The following is a 22,762-nucleotide window of genomic DNA, read 5'->3' on the forward strand; positions in this document are numbered from 1 at the left end:
ATATTACAACCAAATGAGATTTATTTATTCCAGATATGCAAAGTTGGTTCAACATTTGAAAATCAAATAATGCAATTTATCATATCAAAGGGCTAAAGAAGAAAAATCATATAATAATATTAATATGTATAGGAAAAAAATTTGGCAAAATCCAATACACATTTATGATTAAAAAAACTCTACAAACTAGAAACAAAAGGTATTATAGGCTGAACTACGTTCTTCCTGAATTCATAAATAGAAATTCTAACTCCCAGTGCCTCAGATCGAGATCATATTTGGAGATAGAGTTTTAAAAGAGGTAATTAAGCTAAAATAAAGTCAGTCCAGCTCCTAGTCCAGTATGACTATATGGGACAAAACTAAAGACAGAAGGAATGTTGTAGAGCAACCCCGATACAAAACGGGGTGCCTGACTGTGGGTCCTCAGGACATCATTTCCCCCTAACAGGAAGACTATGAGAAGGCACAGGGTGAAGACTGTTATCCATAAATCAAGGAGAGGGGTCTTAGAAGAAACCAACCCTGCCACTACCTTGATCTCTAATTTCTGATCTTCATGATTATGAAAGGAGATATTTCTGTTATCTGATTTACCTGGTCTGTGATACTTTGTTGTATAGCAGACCTTGCAAGCCGATACTGAGGGAAGCTTCCTCAACTTGATGATGAATATCTACAAAAAATGTAATGCTAATATTATACTTAATGATGAGAAAATTGACTCTCTCCCATTAAGATCATGATCAGAGCCTGGATGTTTCCTCTCCCCTTCCTATTCGGTATCTTACTAGAACTCCTAACTAACACAATAAGAAAAGGATAAAGGAATTGTACAGACTAGGAAGAAAAAACAAAACAGTGCACAGATGAAATGATTGTCTATGTAGAAAATTCTGAAATCTCAACAACAAAACTCCTGCAACTGTAAGCAATGATAGCAATGTTGCAGGATATTGGCTCATTATACCATGCTAATGTAAGATGTTAGTAATAGGGACTGCGTGTGGGAGAGGAAAGAAAGGGGATATATAGGAACCCTTAGCTCTTTCTGCTTAATTTTCTGTAAACCTATAACTACCCTAAAAATTAAATCTATTAATTTAAAAAATGTAAAAGCCAATAACACCTTCCAATTGTAGACTCACAGAAGAAAAGAGGTCCCCAGAAACTTGCCCTTTGTAAAGGAACAGCCAGAATTGAGCTACAGCTTCTCTAACTCCTGCTCTTGCAAAATGTGTAGCAATTAGAGCAGAAAAGGAAGAAGGAACGCATACCCCCCCCCCCCACCCCCCCCCCCCCCCACCCCCCCCCCCCCCCCCCCCCCACCCCCCCACCCCACCCCACCCCCCGCCCAACCAGAGCTCAGCAGATGTTGAGCTGTGCATAGCAAAGGTAGAAAATGCACAAGGTAGAAAGTTGATCACATAATGTAAAAAGGAGGCAGGCTTGCCACAGAGCAGGTACCCAATAATTATTATTTATTTCACCAGCCTTGTAAAACATACAAATGGACAATGTGGACTGATTTTGGAGAACCAGGTTGGATAAAGAATGGGAAGATACACAGGATCTGAGAGACCCCCCACAGCAGTGACAGTAGACTTCCAGTTGATACTCTGGGGGAGAAGTGGTGGTGTCACTACACCTGACGCTGTCTGTAATTTATTTTCTTTCTTTTTTTAAAAGATTTATTTATTTATACAAGAACCGGGTACAGGTCAGATGCACGGGAGGGTAAGCGTATTCACCAGAGATAGAGCAGGGAACAGAATGGGCAGACTGACAAAATACACTGCTGAAGGGAGCAGAGGGCAAATCAGGAGAGGTCTGCTTGGCATGTGGGTTTCCCACTGGCCGGCCTGGATCAAACCAGCGTTGCAGAGGCTGCGGACAGCTACACAGTGCAGCACTCAGCCGCCTGCGCCATCAGGGAGGCCCTGTCTGTAATTTCTAACCTTGTAACTCACCCTGGTACAGGATTACAACTTATAAACTTCATTTAGTTCATTATATTGCTTGGTTTCACCTTTGTTAATAGACGATCATGGCATTTTAAAGTTCCACTGTGTTTCCAAGTTTAAAAATAAAAACAAAAACCCCTCAGCTATAACTAAGTAAAAACATTCTGAACCTAATACCAGCTTGGACTGGCAGCAAGGGAGAATAAAACAGATTAACTACCAAGTTTTATTCCTGCTTTAGATTTCAGATATGAATTCAGTACTCAAAGAACTCAGATGGTGGAGCGCAGCATGCATTTAATGTGTGGGGAGCTGCCCTCCCTCCCGCAGATGATGGGTCTTCTGAGATAAAACCTAGCCCATGTTGAAGAGTGATCTCATACTGAGGCCTGAAGCATTCTATTGAAATCATTGGCTTTGGCAGTCAGAGATTCTGCCTTCCAGTGCAATTAGTAAATCTGATCACACATATTCACACTCTCAAGGGGTCCCAATTGTTTGGCAGTAACAGCTTGGTTATTCACAATCACTGAAATTAATGCCACTATTTTTAAAACATGAAAAAAAAATGCACATAAATAACAAGCCTCCAAGCTGTGGACTTTGATCAAAGAAAGAATAAAAATAAAAGCAAGGAATAAAGTATTTAAATGAATTACTAGACAAAGTGTCACTTTAATGTATCAGCAAGGTTGTGTCGTGGGTCCTTGTTATTCTAAATTGAATCTGTATTTCAGATCACCTAGAAGGAAAATGTCACTCAAATAAAAAAAGGTTCCTTTACATGACACTGTGTGTTTAACTGGCAACATATAATTTCATTTAAAAAAAAAATTAGGAGCAATTGCTGCCGAAGCTGCTTCAGGGACAAGGGGAGGGGATGATCTGTCAGCACTATGGGAACAAAAAATGATGCGCCACCAAGCTTTATTCCAATCATTTGCTTCATAGTTAAGTTTAATTACACATTACACACACTGTCCTGTAATTATGTCGCTTGGGAAATTGCCAATTTCCCCCTTGAGATGTTAAAAGTTCCTTAATTTATTTTAAATGCTTAATGTTGCCTCGATCAGCACCAGCTTTAGTGCCTACTGAATACTTGATTGTTGGTCACTTTAAATGCAGGCACTTTGGGAGGAGGGGGTATCAAGGTTTGACTCAAGGTTTGGCTATGTTTAGAACCCCTGAACACTGGTCCAAAGTATTCACAAGATCTGATGACTTTTGTTTCTCTAAAATTTACAACTAGAGAATTTAAGAACCTACTCCTTCTCTCTACTCTTGGATGTTGAAATTAAAGTCCTTTATTCCCAGCAAGAGTATAAATACTGAACAGAAGATGAAGCACCTGCTCTCCAGGATTTGACAACAAGAATGGAAAGACAACAAACATTGAGAACATAAATAGGAAGCCACTAGGAGATTGGATATTAATCAAGTACGACTTCATGGACTAGGAAGGGGAAAGACAAGTAAAATGGTTTTAGCACCTACTCTGTGCTGACGATGCACTCAGAAATTCCAAAAGGTCCCTGCAGACTACCAGTATCAGTGGCCACTGACACAAATTACTCAGTATCAGGTAGATAAATAACATGCATGAAACAATCAAATAGCATATGATAGGGAGTTCTGAGACTCATGGCTATTTGGAGAGGGAGGTGTGCATTGCCTGTAGGCAATTCAAATTCTCTTCCCCTTAAAATATTGTGGCATTGAGCAAAAAAAACGTTACGACTTACTTAAGAATGCATCCAACCCCTACAGGAATCTACAACTCCCTGAAAGGCACAGGATACAGACACTGAAGCAAAATGCAGTAACAGTGCCAGCCTCTTACAAGTGTTGTATGAGAAATAACCAATGTGTTTAGCATCGTTGTTCTTAAAGCAACATATGTGGTTGCTATGATAATAAGGTTTATGCCTCTTATATGAGAGAGGGGTTTGAAAAGAGTTTCCTCCTAGTGGCTTTGAAATTGAGACAGGCCTCACTGGACATAGAGATCTATGTACTAGAGAAAAGGGACACAAGTTTATCTTCCTATCTCTGGGAGCACTGAAGGAAAGATTACAAATCATGTATGTTAAATATGCTAAAGACAGCAAAGCCTAAGCCAGAAAGAAAAAGAAAAATACCGGATGGTCTCACTCATAGCAGGAATCTAGAAAACTTAAATAAGGGAACAGGAAAATGAATAACTATAAGAAAGTGAAAATCAACAAAAAACTATGAGCCAGAGACACTCTATGGGGTGTGGGGGGCGGGGAGGGAAGGGATTGGGGTCAAAATAAGGGGGTTGCAATTGTATGGGGAATATAAAAATAAAATTTATTTTAAAAACAAATAAATAAAATAAAAATAAAAATAAAAAAATAAATTCAGTGTAAAAATAAAAAAAAAAAAGCTTTTCTTACATTAGATCGTCTCAGATGAAGTGGGTCACCTCATTCTAATACTGTCTTAAGAACTGGTCTCCTCTGTCCCAGTGGTAAATCAGCTATTTCTCCCAATTATTTTTAAACAGTATTATTTATTATGCATGCATTGTGGAAGAATCCAGTTAATAGTTTTGAAACAGTGTAAACATACTTTTTTTAAAGATTTATTTATTTATTTATACAAGAACCAGGGTACAGGCCAGATGTGTGGGAGGGTGAGAGGATTCACCAGAGACAGAGTGGGGAGCAGAACAGGCAGACAGATGGAGGACACTACTGAGGGGAGCAGCGGGCGCGGCAGGAGAGGTCTGCTGTGCCATGTGGGACACTCGCCGCCGGCCGGGATGGAACCGGAGCTGCAGAGGCTGCGGATAGCTTCACAGCACGGCTCTCAACTGCCAGTGCTACCAGGGGAGGCCCAGTGCAAACATACTTTAAATTCTTCATTTGTTAAAAAAAAAAAAAGGCAATCAAGAAAGAAAATTGAGAAAACAATTCTTTGGTACAAATAGCCATCTTTCTCTATAACCTAATTTACTTGACATTTTATAAATATATTGTCCTAATAGGATACAATTGTAGCTGAGACTAAATGGTTAAATTGCTCTCAGATCTTAAAGAGCACAAAAGAAAAAAAGGGTATTTAACTTTCTCTCTGAAGCTATGTTTGCAGATGCAATAGTAACAATAGCCTTGAGCTGAGCTCCAAGGCTAGCTTGGAAACTGAAAAAACAATAAAGAAGGGACAACCTAGAGGTGGGGGACCTTCAATAAACTGAACCCTGGTCCTGGATGCCTACCATAAACAGTCTTTTATTTTAATTTAAATTTTGTATTGAAGTACCATTGGTTTACATAGTTGTTAGTATTTGGGAAGTATAAGATCTTTCCCCCTCCAGCGACCATAGCATAGCCACCACCAAAACACCCACAGTTTACCACCATCTTCCACTGTGCTCTCAACAAGTCTTTTCTAATTAGTTTGGATGGAGATGACCCTTATTTGGTCCATGAACACTGTGCCTATAATATACTTACTTCTCTTGATCTTTGGCCCTGATCTCCTGTATTACTTAGTTGTCTTTATCTCCAAAAGGCTGAAGACGTTAAAATTTTAAAATTATTTTTTTAAAGATTTATTTATTTATGCATACAAGAGCTGGGGTACAGGCAGAGATGCGGGGGGTGAGAGGATTTACCAGAGACAGAGCGGGGAACAGAACAGGCAGACTAACTGAAACACACTGCTGAGGGGAGCATTGGGAAAGACAGGAGAGGTCTGCCTCGCCATATGGGTTGCTCCCTGGCCAGCCAGGGATCGAACTCATGCTGCAGAGGCTGCGGATTTCTTCATAGTGCGGTGCTTAACCCCTTGCGCCACTAGGGAGGCCCAATTTTTAAAATCATTGTTAATTCAAGTGTATAAACAACTATAATTATGACCCTGTGACAACCAGTCATATCTCAAGTTATCCCTGGAAATAGTCTGAGATTTGTAGATCACAAAAGTTCAAGTTTCACGTGGCAGTTTGACCTTGTGCAACTCTCTGCATTCCCCAAGTTTCAGTTCAGGAATCAACAAAATGGGGCTAACAATGTTTATCTCATAGACCTTTCTTAAAGATTATGCTAATCTATGGAGTATGTCTTACATATGTTCTAACTCACACTGGGTACTCATTTTCTCTGATTAGATAGAATAAGACTAACATTACCATGAAGAATTAACACCATCTTAAAACATCTTTTTTTTTTTTTTTCAGTTTCTGAATTATTTTTTAAGCCTCATTCCAACTCAGACCTGGCCATCATGTTTGGAAACCTCACATTTTCTCAGTAGTACTTCCTGTTTTGTGACTGTTCCTTGGCTCTCACAATAGCCAGCAGAAGTCTTGAACAGATAAAAAACCAAGTTGTATGGGTTTCTCAGTAGCTTCCAGTGAATTATTAAATAAACCGAGAAAATGTGGTCTAAATCCAAAGGTTTAGGGACCTCCCTGGTGGCACAAGGGGTTAAGATGCAGCCTACGAAGCTATCCGCAGCCATTGAAGCACAAGTTTGATCCCTGGCCAGGGAGGAGACCCACATGGTGGAGCAGACTTCTCCTGACTCTCCTGCTGCTCCCCTCAGCAGTGTATTTCAGTCTGCCTGTTCTGTTTCCCAGTCTGTCTCTGATGAATCCTCTCACCCTCCCACACATCTGGCCTGTATCCCAGTTCTTGTATGCATAAATAAATAAATCTTTAAAAAAATAAATAAAAATAAATAAATCCAAAGGTTTAACAATTCTAATGGAGTCACTAAATTTCTTCCTTCCCAGGCACTGAGAATTGTCATGCCAGGCAAATAAAAAAAAAGAAACAAAAACAAAACATACAACATGCACAGCGTTGTACCACTCTCCTGTGTGGGAAATAATGACAGCAGGATCATGGGAGTAAGGCAAGTACCCTCCACTTCTCACAGACAGAGCCCGAGTGACAAGAACGGCAGAGTAAGCATACCCAAAGTCTGAAAACATTCTATGCATGTCCCCAGATTTTACTCCAGGGACAGAGGGACGCTCAGATTTGTAATTTTTCCTCTTGTTATGTGTTGTACAAGTGTGGAGTAATTCAATTATAGCCACTGCTTTCATTAATACAGTTACAGAGCTTATTCAAATATTGCCTGAGAAATCAGGCTGCCTATCAATAAATTCATGTTGCAAAATAAACTGCTATAAAATTGTTAAAAGGAACAAAAGACCCTCACATGACAAAAAAAGAATTGATCATTGGCAAGAAACTACTGATATAAAAACTAAAAAAAACTCTACTCAATTCACAGGAAATTCTTAAAGCCCATGATGTGTCAGATACCACAAAGGTAGGTTTGTGGGTCAAGAAGATCCCTTGAAGTGTTCTGAATTCTATGTAGAAAGATCATCCCAGCAGTTGGCATGAAATGTGTTATTGAGGGTATAAGACTTGGGCATAGAGGCCACTAAGATAATATTGCAACAATCTAGATGAACAGATAGGAGGGAATACATAAGTTTAAGGAAGCAGAATATAGAGATGTGGTATCTCCCTGTGTTTGAGCTCTGTTGCCATATCCTACTGCCTACTAGACATGACCACCTGGACCTAAGTCCACATGCATAAAAGAGTCTAGATGTCTCCAAATTACTACCCCTCAAAGACATACAATATCTATTTCATTAATGACATCACCACCCACCCATTAGCTGAGCCAGCAAATCTGCCTCAGAGAGAGTCAATTTATCTTTGCTCCAAAATAACTCATTTAAACTGCTTTTCCCCAATAGCATTGCAACCACTCTAGTTCAAGTTACCAATGTTTCTCTCTGATTTTCCAAATTTATTTTTGCCTCCAATCTTGATTTCTCACATTTGTTTTTTGGCAAGAGAGTGCATTTTCTAAAATTAACTCTCATTGCCTTTACTTTAAACACTAAGAAATTCTTCACTGCCTTTAGGTTAAAGTACAAACAATTACCTTAATAATAGGGTCTATAAAGTCCCTAGAGAATGTCAACATTTCCCTCTCAAGTCATGATCATATTACCCATTCCCTGTTTTAGTTGCATATTTGTTCCCCTCTACTAGGTGTACTGTGCCATGACCCCTAGACTTTGCTTGATTTACCAGTACTGTCCAGTCACTCTCAGTGTAGATGCCACTTCCTCCAGGAAGCTTTCCTGAGCTGACCTCCACATCTGTACTGGTAACTCTCCTCTGTGTCCCCAATATCCCTCTACCCAATCAAAATGCATTCCAAATGACTTGGAAAACAGCTAGTATTTATCTCTTCACACATTCCCACTCCTCCTTTGCATCTATAGACAGTAAACTCCTCAATTACATGACCAGGGGTGACTTATTCTTTATTCCCCATCACTAGCTCACGTTGGACATGTGATAGTCGCTCAGTACACACAAGCATCACAAAACATCCTTGCCTGAATGCCTCAGAATTTACACACAATCTGCTAACCCCATTCATTCACAAAAATAGCGTTAGCTTTCTATCCCATAGTCAGTGTCCCAAAGTCAGAAGAGACACAACAGACATGAAAAAAGAGACATTGTGGAGAAAAGAACAGTTTTAGGAATCTAACTAGTAAAGCACACATGGACAAAAAGGGCCACACTTCTCTTTCCAATTAGGTTTTTCTTTTGAAATGCTATCAGATATAAAGTTGTGTCAGGTTGCCATGGTTTTAATTTCACGTATAACAGTTTAGAGAATGTGTTGAGGAAAATGTGCCTCAAACATTAAATTACTTTTCATGAGACATATGCTTCTTAAGCAATTGACAATACATTCAGCATCAATAAGGTCTAATTTTAGAAACATTCATCCACAAATGTTAATCAGTTAATAATAAATTAAATATCTACTTAGCTTCTTATTTTTACACTCTACTCTCCAAAGCTATATTATGTGATAGCTCAACAATATTAATTTATTTACTGAGATAGCTGATTATATCCCTAGGAAAAAAAATCCATGTAATAAATATACACACATCTAAGCCAAATGAAACTTTTATGAAAAAACAATTTTCTTACAGGAGATGACATTTCTGATGAAGCACCTGATACAAAATCTTTCAGAAAAATGCATAAAATCCTTTATATAATCAAATTGCAAATGATATATCAGTGTAAGTCAAAACTTGTCAAATTATATGCACAGAAAAACACATAAAGTTAAAATATAATTCCCACAGGGAACTCAGAGACCTGGCATGATTTTTTTTTTTTTAAGGGGCCATCCTGAGCAGGACAATTTTTTACAGTTCAGACTGTCTTGTATATTACAGGTTTTGGCCAGCAGCACCCCAAGTTACTTGGTAACTACCAAAGACACACTCACATCTTTCCAAAAGTCCCTTAGGGGAATACTGTCCCAGCTGGGAACTACCAGATCTCCCCAATTTACAGAAGAAACTAACCCATCAAAAGCAAAATGTCTCCACTTATACAACTAGACATCAGCAGTGCCGGGTCTCAGACCTTGGGCTCCACAATGTGTCACCAAGAAGAATCGAACAAAGTCAGAGTAACAGACTCTTCTCTTTTTTCTAATTTCATCCTCATTATCTCAGCTTTAGGTGATTCATTCATCAAGCATTTTAACCTCCTGCCAATTCCCTTGCCCCCTTTATTCACATCCCACCCTTATCATGATCTTGGGTTGGTAGACCTTACCCTGACAGATTTGGGGCATCTTTCCCCAGCACTGGGCAAAGGTGTCAGCACAAGCCCAGGGCCTGCAGTGGCACAGCCCTGATGTGCAGGCCTTCTGTGTCACTGTCCTTATGCTCTTCTTCATTCACTCTGTCCTTCCCACATCTGTACTGCCCAATCAGTCAGTGGTACCTTCTATTTTCGTTCTGCCCCTCACACAAACTAACCCATGTTGGTATAATTTGCATTTCACTGGTCTTTGAAGAAATGAGATTTCTTTTTTTCAGGTTTCTGTCTTCCCATCTATCTCATTCTTCTCTCTCCTTTTGTTGTTCTTATTGTATATCCAGCATAAGACTGAACAGAAGCAATGTCAGAGGACAACTGAACCTCCTTCGTTAAGTCTAAGAGCAAGTCTAAGGGGTCTCCACAGAAGTTGGGATCATGGAGGATTTGGGCAGACAGTTCATTTCTCTTCCTTAAGTCACTTAAGTTGACACGTTTCATCATAATTCAATATTGAGCTATATATTTTTTCCAAAACTACTGTATTTTCTTAAAATCATCATGTGAGAAATCTTAAGATTAAAAATCAATATTTCAGTGCCCCTTGTTGATTTTACTTAATCTTAATATTCACATGATTGAAGGGTGGAAGCTACAGATCTGGGGCCATTCATCTAAAGGTAACCTTCCATGTCTCTAAGTTTGGAATTAAAATTCACTAGGAAATCTACAATAGCTGGAATGGCTATATCCTTACCCGGATGTAGGCATCCTGGTGGTGCTTGGCAAAATACAGCATGTTGTCCAGAGCTAGCATCCCAGGAGGTGTCTGGGTAAAGTCCATGGCGGGGTTAACATGATTCTGAAAAAAACAAAATGTCTGATCAGATTATTTCTTCAGCAGATTTCCCCAACCATCAGAGGTCTGGTTCCCTCCGTAAGACTAAAGTATCAAAAGGCAAGCTCCAAATAATCAAGTAAGATGACATTTTCTATCTCCATGTAACCTTATCTGAGTGGCCACAGAGACTTCTTTCAGGGATCACCGGGGTACAGAAAACCAGCTTTTATTCCTGGGGTAGAAAACTCAACTGAAGATGAAAACATAGGATTATTCTTAGATAGATGACATTGCAAAAAAAAAAAAATAATAATGTAAAAACTCTATTTCTGGGGACTGTGCAGTAGTGGAGCCAATAGCATTTGGGGAGAAGAAACACTCACAAAATAACACCTCAGCATTTAACTCAGGGCCAGCACCTTAACTTCACATTCTCATGTGAGAGTTAGGTATGGCCACACCTGTCCATGGAGTTTGTGAAAAGCCCAATGTTATACAGTCTGCAGCCCTTTGAACATAGACACTTGATGTCCAGGAGTCACCTGCCTGCTCTCAGGAAGCATGAAGCCTGTGGTCACCACACAAAACACTGAGGACCACAAAGACTGAAGAATAGTTATAAATATGCCCATATTCTCCACTTGCTCCAGATCAACAAGCAAACACCAAGATTCTTATTCAGAGCAGAAAACCACTCTTCTTCATTAGTAGCAGAAAGTGAAGACCAAGATCTGTTCTCAAAATTCAGATCTAAATGGTAAAGGAATTACATTCATTTTTTTTTTCACATTAAAGAGAGGATAAAGAAAGTTTAAAGAGGTATTAAAGAAAACTGCTTTTACCTCATAATATAGGCAATTTGCATGATGCTATCTATTTTTTGTTTTGTTTCTGGATATCTCTTAAGAACAGCTTGAAACTGTTTTTTCCAGGAAATTTGGTTAACAGCAATTTTTCCTAATTCAAGTATAGGAAGACCTTCTTTATACTTATTCAAAGTTCAAACAACCCACACTTTTCTACAATATTCAAGAGTAAATCTAAACTGTGTCTTCCAGGTTTAACTTGAAAAAGTTTTCATGAGGTAATAAATAGCACCTAAAATTATAAGTCAGTGGTGCTGCCTGCCTGTCAGAGTTCCACAGTTTGAGAGCATCCCTTTCTGTGTCTTTGAAGCAAGGTCAGCCCATGCAGCGACTTTTTTATTTTACTTTAACATTTTATCCTGACTCAGGTATTAAGGTGTTGGAAAGTGTTCAAAATACCAAATTATTACCATTAATGATAAGGAAGATATATCTCCTAAAATAAATATAATTGTAATAATATGAAGATCACTGGGCACCAAATTCAGTGGCTTGGCCTTAATCTGATACTCATTGGTTTATGAAGGTCAACCTGTATTCAAAAGAAGCAGGATGTTTAAAAAATAAAACTGCTAGAAATAATCAGGGATTTAGTCTAGAAATTAATTTTGAAACTAAAGCTTTTATAGTATTTTCAGTTGTTTAGAAGAGATTGTAACTTCCCCCATTACATTAGGTGACTTTAATACATTAGATTTTCATGAACACAGGTAACATAAAAAAAGCTAGTATTTGCTGAGTTCTTCCTAAGAGTTAGCTCTGGTTTGCATCTAACAGGTTTTATGTCACTTGAGTCTCATAACACCCTGAGAAGTGGGTGCTCTTGTCATCTCCATTAGACTAAGAAGGGGTCTGCACTCAGATGAGATAAGCTTGCCCAGGCCACCACTTGGATTTGGCAGAAAAGATAAAATCTTGCTTGGACAATCTAAGCTACTGTTCCTACTTTCCCCCCTTATCACCAGTTTTTAAGTTGAATGCATTTATTTTGGTCCTGCTAGCATGTAGATTTTATAAAGCCTGAAAATAGTTAATTTGAGAAAAATGTAAGTTGGCGAATATTAGCGTCCATGCAGCATGGCCCAACCAACAGTGAAGAGTGTGCTGAGTGTAAAAGAGAAAAATGCCACATTCATTTCAGACCTATTTCTAGCATTAGTCTATGAGTCTATTCCAAAAATAAATGCACAAAAAGGAAATCAAATAACAAAAATTAATTTCTCTGAATCTAGTTGAGCAAAGCCGAAATTAACTACAAATTAACTAGTTAGTGAATCGCTGACCAAGAAAGGTACTCAAGGCTCAAGAGTCATCAGTCTCCTCTGAATTGTGCTCCTATGAACTCCTGGAAGCCTCCTGCTGTCAATCATCTTCTCCTAAGGCACACGTGGGGGACAGAAAATCCACTGTCATTTTCAAAATCTTAACAGTTATGAAACAATATAATTTATTTTTAGAGTTCTTTAAAGAACCATATGGCTAAGTAGCAAATATTCCCAATAAAATAGTACCTGCTCTGTGCCAGGCACTGTGCAAAGCACCAGGTATAAGCTAACTCTTATGCTCAAGGTAGGTTCTATTACCTTCCTCCTTTGACAAAAAGGAAACGAAGCATTGGCGGCTTGTCCAAAGTTTCAGAGTCAGTAAGTGACAGAATCAGAATCTAAACTCAGATTATATGTTTTAAACTGGATGTTAGCATCAAATTGATGATCAAACTGACAATCCTGGGAATTTAACAAAAATGTCCAATGCAGGGTCTTGACTGTTGTGTTTTCTCCTCAATCAGCATTCTTCTTTCAGGCAAAGTGGATCTGTGATCCATCCTTTGTAATAAAAGCTATAGTTTCTCCACCCTTCCCAGACATAAAAGACAAAAGTCTCTCTCATGTGCAATAAACCGTGTCCTATTGTCTTAAAAAAATAAAAAACCTCTTGCTAAACAAGTCAATTAGAAAACTGTCTTTAATTTTCAATGACTAGCCCTAAATTTTGAAACATCACTGGATTTTATATGCAAAAAAAAAATAAATTTGGTAGTTGTGGGGGAACTGTGTTCTTTCTTTCTTTCTTTTTTAACTCCAGGTGTCATTTTTCCAGCCTCTATTTCTTTGAAAGGATTGTCTCTTTTTTCTCCTTTGATTTTAACAGGCAGCGAAATAATTTTACAACCACAAATTTTGATAATGGGAAAAGTATGAGGGTTTCATGGTGAAACATTTGAAATCTTTCTGTACTGTGACAAAAATATTCTGAGAATCCAGCAAGGCCAACAATCCCCCACTCCTTTCTTATTTATGAGAAGTTCTGGAAACAGATTTATTTTCTTTTCTTGTTCCCTGTTGTTTTTTTTTTTTCTACCTGTCTTGAATGGAAGCTGCAAGAGCTTTGATAAATGGTTTGAAATTTTCCCTTGTTTTACTGCAAAGCCGGTATACCTCTGTACATCCTTCTGAAACACCATTTGTTGGTCCCTGCAGAAGCGCTGCTCTGTGAATCACATCAGACAGCTCTCAGGCCCTAGAGAAAGGGAGAGCGGCTGCCTTCCTTCCCAAAGCACCAGGGTTTTCTACTCTGGGGTATGGTACCAACCAGCTGAAGAAAGCAGGATTTATTTTATAGTGAACACCCTTTGTGGGGTTTGGGAATTAAAGAGATGTGTTTCTTTTCTGTTATTCACATGACAGTTTTTCAGCTGAATTATTTCAATCACACATCCAAGGAAAGTTTGTGGTCTAAGACAGAAAATCTTTCTTCCTGTGTCAGGCCCACATGCCAAGGTCACTGGAGAGCAAGAGTGAACTTCAACCAGAACCTACACTAGGTGCCCTATATTATAAACAGGGAAACTGAACACCTGATGGAAAACAGTAGTGTTCAAACTACAACAGGCATCAGAACATTATGGAGGACTTTTTAAAGTACCATTTGCTGGCCTCACCCTCCAGGGTCTCTCATTCAGGAGGTCTGGGGTGGGGTCTGAAAAATATGCATCTCAACAGATTCCCAGGTAATGTAGAAACTGCTTGTCTGGGGACATTTTGAGATCCATAGAGGGCTGAATGGCTCATCTCAATTAGCACAGGAAACATTACAAGGTGTAGAATTCAGATCTGCCACTTCCTGGAATCCTGTGCCACACCCCTCTTTGAACCCACTGTGCAAGATGCAAATGCATTTTTAGTATCCTTGCTGTCCATCTGCCTCTCTACAACAAAGCAGACTCCTATTTTGCAGAAAAAAAATATAATTTAGAAGATCTCACTTCTCCTATTGCTCAAATTTCTGACTAAAATGTATGAGTACCTCCATAGAGAAGGTGGAAAACTGTAACCAGTCAATATTTTCTACTCTTGAATGCTTCCTAGTTAGGGAAGCAGTGCCAGCTTTAGCCTGAATGATTTTTAAATGATCTGTGTTTTTCAATTACCAATGCCATGCTAGTCCTTCATTAGTGTGGATAATAAAGAAATGATTACAATAATGCCTGCCAGATGGCATATCATGGGGAAAGCCTTTGAGGATTTAGGAGTTAATATTTGTGCTATATGAGTGCCTACATTTGTTGAACAAATATAGCATTAAAAGCAACCTTTAAAGCAAATCACATCAAGTGAATATTCATTGAGTCTTTGGAAAGGCTTATCAAGGGCTGGTAGCTTAAGGTCACATTCTCCAAGGGGAGACAGGATTTGATGGTTGCAGCAGACTACTTGGGAGCTCTGTCAACTTCCACACACCTCTCACTCCTCATCTTCCCATGCAGGAGAGAGAAGTATGTGGGAGTTTCAACAGACTCCAGGGAACAGTAATTCCCACCCTAGGATGCACCTGAAAATCCTCTGGGGAGCTTTGAAAAAGTCCTGACTTCCAAACTATAGCCCAAATCAGTTCAATAAGAACTTGGATTGGGAATGAAGCAACTAGATTTTTAAAGCTTCCCAGATGGTTCCAATGTCAGTTAGGGCTCAGAACACTTTCCCAAATCATGATTCTCAAGTTTGAGTATGATCAGAATTTCCTGGCGATCTGTTTAAGTAGATTGTTGGGCACCACCCGCAAAGTTTCTGATTCAGTGTGTCTGAGGTATTGCCTGAGACCTGACATTCATACAAGTTCCCAGGAGTTGCTGATGGCCTTTGGACCACACTTGGAGAATTAATGTGTTAAGGCCACTGAAACACAAAGTCAGAGTGTGTTAGAGACCTATACCCACCAGCTATTGGAGTTGGAACTTGAGTTCCAGTACCAAGTGTTTGCTTAGGAAAACCCACATCCCCGTTCCACTTCCACTACCACACCACACCACACCACACCACACATCTTTTATTTTTCCCTGGACTAAATAGTTAAAGTATTTTTCTAACTTTTCTGACATACCTTTCTGTTCAAATGTCCTGTACCAAGTTTTTGGTTAGGCAGTGGCTTTTACTGAAACATTCATTTTAGCGACACATGCATTCTCAGAGTTGACACAGTTGATAATGGCTAATTCACATATTTATATAGGGAAGCACTAAAGAGCATGTGACTCTGTGACACCCCCGCCCCTTTCCCCAACATAGTTGAAAGTTCCAAAAAGTACTAGAAACAGCATCTAGGAATCTTTGGATTCTTCCCTTGGTCTCTCTACATTAAATTAAAAAAAATAATGGTTTGGATGAAAACAGAGAAGACATGGTATCAAATCTGATATAAGAGTGAACAAGATGGCAAATATGTTGAGGAACAGCAAAAAGACTGTGGCCAAGTAGGCTTGGCACTGGTGGCATCATACCAGGCTCTCTCTAAACCTGTGGTTTCATTTAATCTTCCAACTTCCTAATGAGACAAGATTACTAACTAGGTAAATGTCATTCTTCTCTTCCTAAAGGTAAGGGTCAGAACTTGTGACTTGTATAAGATCACAGCCAGTATGAGGCAGAGTCTTCACTTCAATTCTATAACTTTGCATGCTATTTAGGTTAAAAGGGTCTTGAAGAGTAGGAAAATGAGCTCCATTAGTAAGAGAATTTAAACAGAGAAACGCAAAGTTCCATAGAAAGATATGTTTTAATGCAAGTACACATCTAGACAATGAGGTAAATCTGGGTTACATATAATTCGTGAGAGTCCAGCTCCTCATCATTAAAATTTGATTCCTTTAGGTAAAGCACAAAGGAGCTGCATGAAAGAAATACCCAGGAAGTGCTACAGATTTAGGCCAAAAAAATTCTAAGCCTGTTCCCTTCCCCACTGTACCTTCCTCTCCCTGCACATTCACTGTTCTTTGCCTGATCTCCCTAATACCTCTGCTAGTTTCTGAAATTTCACCAGCTACCTCTTGTCTTTCAACCCAGCTCTGTTGACCCTGGTTTGCAAGTCCATAACTAATATTTTGTGCAAAGGCTCTGGTTTAATTGAGCTCTGGAACTATCCATAGTTATCCACAGTCACAAAGGTAATCTCTTCTTGGGAATGTTCCACTAGCTAACAGAGATTCCATAATCATTTAGATTACTAAGAATAAGAGTTGGCAATAAGTCCAAGAGGAACCAATTTTACTTGGCAATCAGAGGCTATAACATGTTGGGTTTTATTAACAGGAGCACAACAGAGGCAATTCTACTGACTTGATCACCAGTGGACATAGCACACAGTCTGCTGTCCACAGTGAGAGCTGGCTCCTGACTCACAAGAAAACATGCACAGAAGAGGGGCCAGGAGGTGCCAGAAGCATTTGAACAGAAATGTAGGTTAGAAAAGTTGGAAAATTACTTTAGATATTTAGTCCAGGGAAAAAGGAAAGATATGTGTGGTGTGGTGGTAGAAGTGGAATGGGGATGTGGGTTTGCCTGTGATTGTCATTAGACATCCAAAGGATTAATATTATTCCTTACAGCTATAAAACAAAAAAAAGATTAACAGAGTAGTTCCTGTCCTTAGAAGTACTAAGGCAGGGACAAGATGTAGTAGAGAGAAATAAAGGGTAGAGGATTGGAGCAAGTGACTGCTAGGTGCCTGCTTCATTCTTTCTCGTATCAGGTAATTTGGGATGTCTACTACTGTGGGAGGCAGAAAGGATAAAATACACCCAATGATGAATTTAAAACAAAATAACATGCAACTTCAAGAAATTCTGTCTTAGAAGTGGTTTATTAAAAGTCTTAACAATACAGCTTGAAATCTGTACATGCACACACACAGACACACATGTACTTTCAAATAATGTCACATGTACACACAATGGGAAATCTTACACTAAAAATTTTGGGTTTAAGGTGAACTTTCTTCATTAAAAAATAATGTCCCTTTCAAAAATGCCTTTAAAAAGTCATTAAAGGTCATGCAAATGCCCTGTCAACAGTTCATGAGAATCTGGGTTCATTATTCACTCTCTCACTGTTAGCTTGAAGAAGCAAAGCTGAGATTTACTGAACAAAAGGGTAAACTTGAACATTGCTTATCTTATACATTGATTCAACAGTCAATACAGAGAAATAACATAAAAACTCAATTAAAAATGCCTTGGGAATAAATTTCCCTTAAAATGAAGCTGTTTGTTTTTTTTTTTAAAGCTTTCATGAATAATGAAAAAATGCTGTCACAGTTTATAAAGATATCTGCCATTTTTTCTACTGAGCTGAACACACTGCAGGCTTCTGAAAAATTCTAGCCCCATACTCAGGGCAACAACCCCTTACTCTTTCATTCCTTTACTCCCAGCTCCAATTTTTTTTTTTTTTTACTACTCTTTTAAGAACCACTTTTCTTCCATCTCTTGTACATTAAAATAGGAGGTGAACTAGAATAGTCAGGCACAAAGAGTTTTTTCACTCTCATCTATAGACACTATATCACCATTCCCCATCCCTAGGAAGAACACAGCCTCCTGCATATGTTCAGCAAAGGACACAGACAGGGGCAACCATCACTCCAGGGTGGGCCTGGCTAATCAATCACATAGCAAATGAATCCCCTTTCCTTCCAGTGCAGCACAGTGATCCCGGCAGCCTCTGGAAAGGAGCAGCAGCACAGAAGAAGAAACCTCTTTGCTGGGGCTGAGTCAGCAGATGGACTCCCAGGAGGAAGCCAAGGGGATGTAGGGGCTTGTGCGCTGCATCTCAGCCTCTCTAGCATCCAGCACTGCGGGCTCTCGTACATCAAGGGTAACAATGATGTTACCAACTCTACTAACAGGAGCAGTAGTTTACACACACATAGCACTTAAGGGGTGTTGAGGACAGTACCAAGCCAGGGGCCATTCTGCAGCCCACAGGCCAAGTTGGGTCCCACCACTTACTTTTGTACAGTTCTGAAATTTTTTGAAGGATGTATTTTTTTACATTTTCCTTTTTTTTTTTAAAGAGAAGACTCTGTGACCTGTGGACATTACATGAAAGTCAATTTTCGACAATCATAAAGAAAGTTTTCTTGGAACACAGCCAGGCTCATTCATTTACATAGTGTTTGTGGCCCCTTTCACATATGACCTGTAAATTCCAAAATATTGACAAGAAATGTTTACTGACCCTTATTGGCCCTGACAGAAATTCTGTGAGTTAAGAAAAGCAGTTTTCCTTCTTTAATCGAAAGTTAAAAATCTCATCTAGCAAAAAATGCTCATGCTTTGCTCCCTGGACAACAAGTCAACCCCTTTGTAAAGGTTCAATGTTTACTCCCCTGGATAAATGATGATTTTCAAGATTCTCGAAGGTTTAATAGGATAAAGTTTGTGTCCTGCAAATGTCAGGATGAAGGAGATGCTTTCTGTATCTTGGGCCTTTAGGCTCCTTCTCCCTTCTGTTAGAAGGCAGACCTCAGAGGATGACTTTGATAAATCCAGATATGAAGGAGTACCTGCATCTCGTGTCAGGGATCTGGATTGTGGCTGGCAAGCAACTTCTTCCTTCCTCCCTTCAGTGTAGCTCTTACAAATGGTAAAGTCTGACTTTAAATTTGGAGACTGGAACTTCTTGTCTACCACAGAATAAGTGGAATTTATGCCTATTTAAAGATGAAGAAACTGAGGTACAAAGAGGTTGAGAATCTTGCCCGTATTCACACAATCATCACATGGGATTTGAAGCCTGAAGTCCAGCGCTCACATTTTTTACTATTTTCAAAGGAGAACTGGATAACTATACAGTGGAAAAAAATCATTTGATGGAATACTACACAGCCTTTAAAAATTATGTTCATGCGTTAATTAGCTCTCAAAAATGACAAGGATGAGGAAATAAAATTTATGTTGTGTATTTTGCATAGATTTCAATAGTAGTATAAATTTCTGGTCAATGTGTATTTTATATTGATTATTCTTACTAAAGTATGTATGTATTAAAAATTCAAGATAAAGATACAGCATATGATAATTATTTTTTTTAATTCTTTTGAAAACCAGAAGGAAATTAACCAAAGTGTTAATAGCAATTATTTGTGGTAATAGGAAGGTAGGTTATTTTTTTCCTGCCTGTCTATATTTTTCTAATTTTCTCTAATGATACATTGATTTTTACTTATATTTGATTAGAGGTATATCCACTGTTCTCTAATAAAGAAATAGAGATTGACATCTAGGAGAGCATGAGAAACAGTCTGGACTCTCACCCTGTACTCTGTTCGAGCTTTGCTGAAGCCCTTCCGGCAGGTCAGCATTCTGCTGTGCCAGGAGCACTAACTCCATGCACAAAAGGTCTTATCCTCTACCCACCCTGTGCAGGCAGGTAGACAGCCTGGATCCTGCAATTAGCACTGCAGACAGTGTGATTCAAGATGGGTTTCACTGAGACACAAGAGGCCAGGAAGATATCCTATCTTGGGATCAGGGGCAATCCTGGATTCTGGGGCCTCTTGAACTGGGGTCATTTCAGGGTGTTTACTCAACTTACTTTAACCCAGCCAGGGTTAAGCCCCCCCTTATCCTGACCCTTGAAGCCAGAACCTCGGGGAACATGAGAGTTTATACCACACTTCATAATTCATAGAGGATGGTATAATCACAACATCAATCCCGGTAAGTCACCTCACCACTGACTGGGCAATTCTGGGCCAGCCCCAGAGTCATCTTCTATAAATGATGGCAGGGTTTCCCCAAACATACTGGTTTGAACCATTGAAACTGCTTATACACGACTGTTTTTGATCTACAAAAACCGAATTTCATGTGCTGAAATTCCAGTTTTCTGCAGGACTGTGCAGAAAACAGTGAAACTAAATAGATGCAATTGCCCTTTATGATCTTGAAAGTTCTTGATAGGCGATGACCTTCCAGAGAACATAATGGAAACAATTCCAAAGGGGAGATCCATAGCTGAGGGTCCAATGGACAGAAGGATTGCCAGAGTTGGTGTGAATATCAGTATTGAAATTAACTTTTTAAATTATTTTTTAAAGTACATCTGTGACATGCATCCCTCCACTATGAAATTAGTGCTTGCTGAAGAGGTATTTCCCTCTGTCAGAGCCAACAGGAATGCTGGTAACCTCTGCCCCAAGGATTTTTTTTTTTTTGATTGGTGGGTTGGTTTTGCCCCTATATATCTACCCATCTTCAGACTGAATGACTGTGCCTTTCTCAGTCCTGAGAATAAGGATCTGAAAATAAGATTTTATACCACTGCTAAGCGAGGCAAGAAATAAACCCTGAAAGAGGAAGAGAACTATTGGAAATGCTAGGTAAATAGCATGAGAATGCCAAGTTGCCCCTAACCTTAGCAAACAGATTAAACAGAATTAATAACTACTCCATTTTTTGTTTTTGTTGTTTAAAGAAAGCTGTTGGTTATCTTGCAAACCATATGTGCTCTGGGAACTTTGTCCCAAAGGCCCCACACACTCATGGAAGGATTTGCCAAGCTTCTCAGAAGGTGAGGGCAGAACCCTGCAAAAAACTGGTATTAACTTCTCTAAGTCTAACTTAATATTGTTATTTTCCTAGCTTAAACTTCTCTAGCAACTAGATACTTTGATAATTATACCTCAAGAAAAAATAACTTTAAAATTATAAGTATGACTTAAAACTGATAATGTGCCTGCAAAATATATCTGTGGAGAAAATTTCACATAAAATTTCCACAACCATTTCTCAGTGTTTAAAAACATGCAGAGAGGGCCTCCCCTGGTGGCACAGCAGTTGAGTGCTGGGCTGCGAAGCTGCCCGCAGCCTCTGCAGCACCGGTTCGATTCCTGGCCGCCGGCAAGGGTCCCACATGGCGTGACAGACCTCTCCTGTTGCGCCTGCTGCTCCCCTTAGCAGTGTATTTCAGTCAGTCTGCCTGTTCTGTTCCCCGCACAGGCTCTGGTGAATTCTCTCACCCTCCTGCGCTTCTGACTGTACCCAGTGCTTGTATAAATAAATAAATAAATCCTAAAAATAAATAAATAAATAAATAGTATGTAATGTAGTTATATAAAAATAAATAAATAAATAAAAACATGCAGGGAAATAATACACATCTGTACTATAATAGGAGAAAGGAGGGAGAAAAAGTGGATGGACTAGGAGAGCCTGGACATCAATGGAATCTAAAGTGTGCTTTTTTTTTAACAGTCCTCCCGCCTTAAATAAAGGTGATTGAAGAAAACAGCAAAATTTTTATAGCTGTTAAATATGAGTGATGGATATATATACATATATATACACACATATATGTATATATATAAGAATGCCTTTTATATTCAATTATTTTCTCTGATTAATATATAACACAATTAAAATTTGTATTTAGGAATTCTATGTTTTATTAATTTTATCTGATTATTGAAAACTAAGGTTGGCTTAATAACTGTAGCACTTTAAATATTAAGGAATAATACAAGGTAAGATCAAAAGTGGCTGTTGCCAGAAATGCAAGTGGGTACATAAGTGATATTACTTTCATACTGATTATGCTATCTTTTTCTCTGCTGTATTCTGGCATGTTAAGGAGAACTAAAATATATTTTCAACAATCGAAGGAGGAAGCAAAATATTAAAGAAGATGCTTAGAGATCAGTGTTCATATTACATTTTGTGAAACCCCATAGAAGCCTGTTTCTCTTAGATAAAGAATATTAATAGGAACATTTCAATCCTCTACAACTGAATCTTTCCAGAGCAGACGTGGTACATAGCTGGACAGTCTTTACAAAACCATTCTGAACATAGTTATATAAAATCCCTCATCTACAAAAGAGCAGAGTTTCTGCTCCTACTCTCCACTTTCTAGTCAGGGAGTCTTTTCCTTGGTTCCCTGCTGTGCAGGAGGGTTTTTTTGTTTGTTTGTTTTTACTTCTCAAGCATCATACAACAAGGTGGGCTAAGTCTGCTCATTTACAAAGTGTTCATTCTTCATCTGGAAAGCTAATGTGGGAAGCACCACCCTCGGCAGATCTGTGTATAGGGTGGGAGAAGGGAAAAATCAAGGAACAGCTCAAAGGAAGCACAACTGGCCCCCAAAAGGCTCAAGGCACTCCCACTCT

The 22,762-nt window shown here is 38.9% G+C and overlaps 1 protein-coding gene across 5 annotated transcripts in view; it reads right to left on the bottom strand.

The window, feature by feature from the left end:
- ELMO1 (engulfment and cell motility 1) overlaps nucleotides 1-22,762 on the bottom strand; it is a 521,159-nt gene that overhangs the window by 263,502 nt on the left and 234,895 nt on the right. For all 5 annotated transcript variants that reach the window (XM_054692471.1, XM_037510310.2, XM_054692473.1 and 2 more), the window contains exon 14: nucleotides 10,371-10,475. In XM_054692471.1, the coding sequence (XP_054548446.1) occupies nucleotides 10,371-10,475 (105 nt within the window). The remainder of the gene's footprint in view (nucleotides 1-10,370; nucleotides 10,476-22,762) is intronic.

The sequence above is a fragment of the Talpa occidentalis genome, unplaced genomic scaffold, assembly GCF_014898055.3.
Source record: "Talpa occidentalis isolate TD23 unplaced genomic scaffold, MPIMG_talOcc4v2.1, whole genome shotgun sequence".
In the NCBI taxonomy this organism is placed as follows: domain Eukaryota; kingdom Metazoa; phylum Chordata; class Mammalia; order Eulipotyphla; family Talpidae; genus Talpa; species Talpa occidentalis.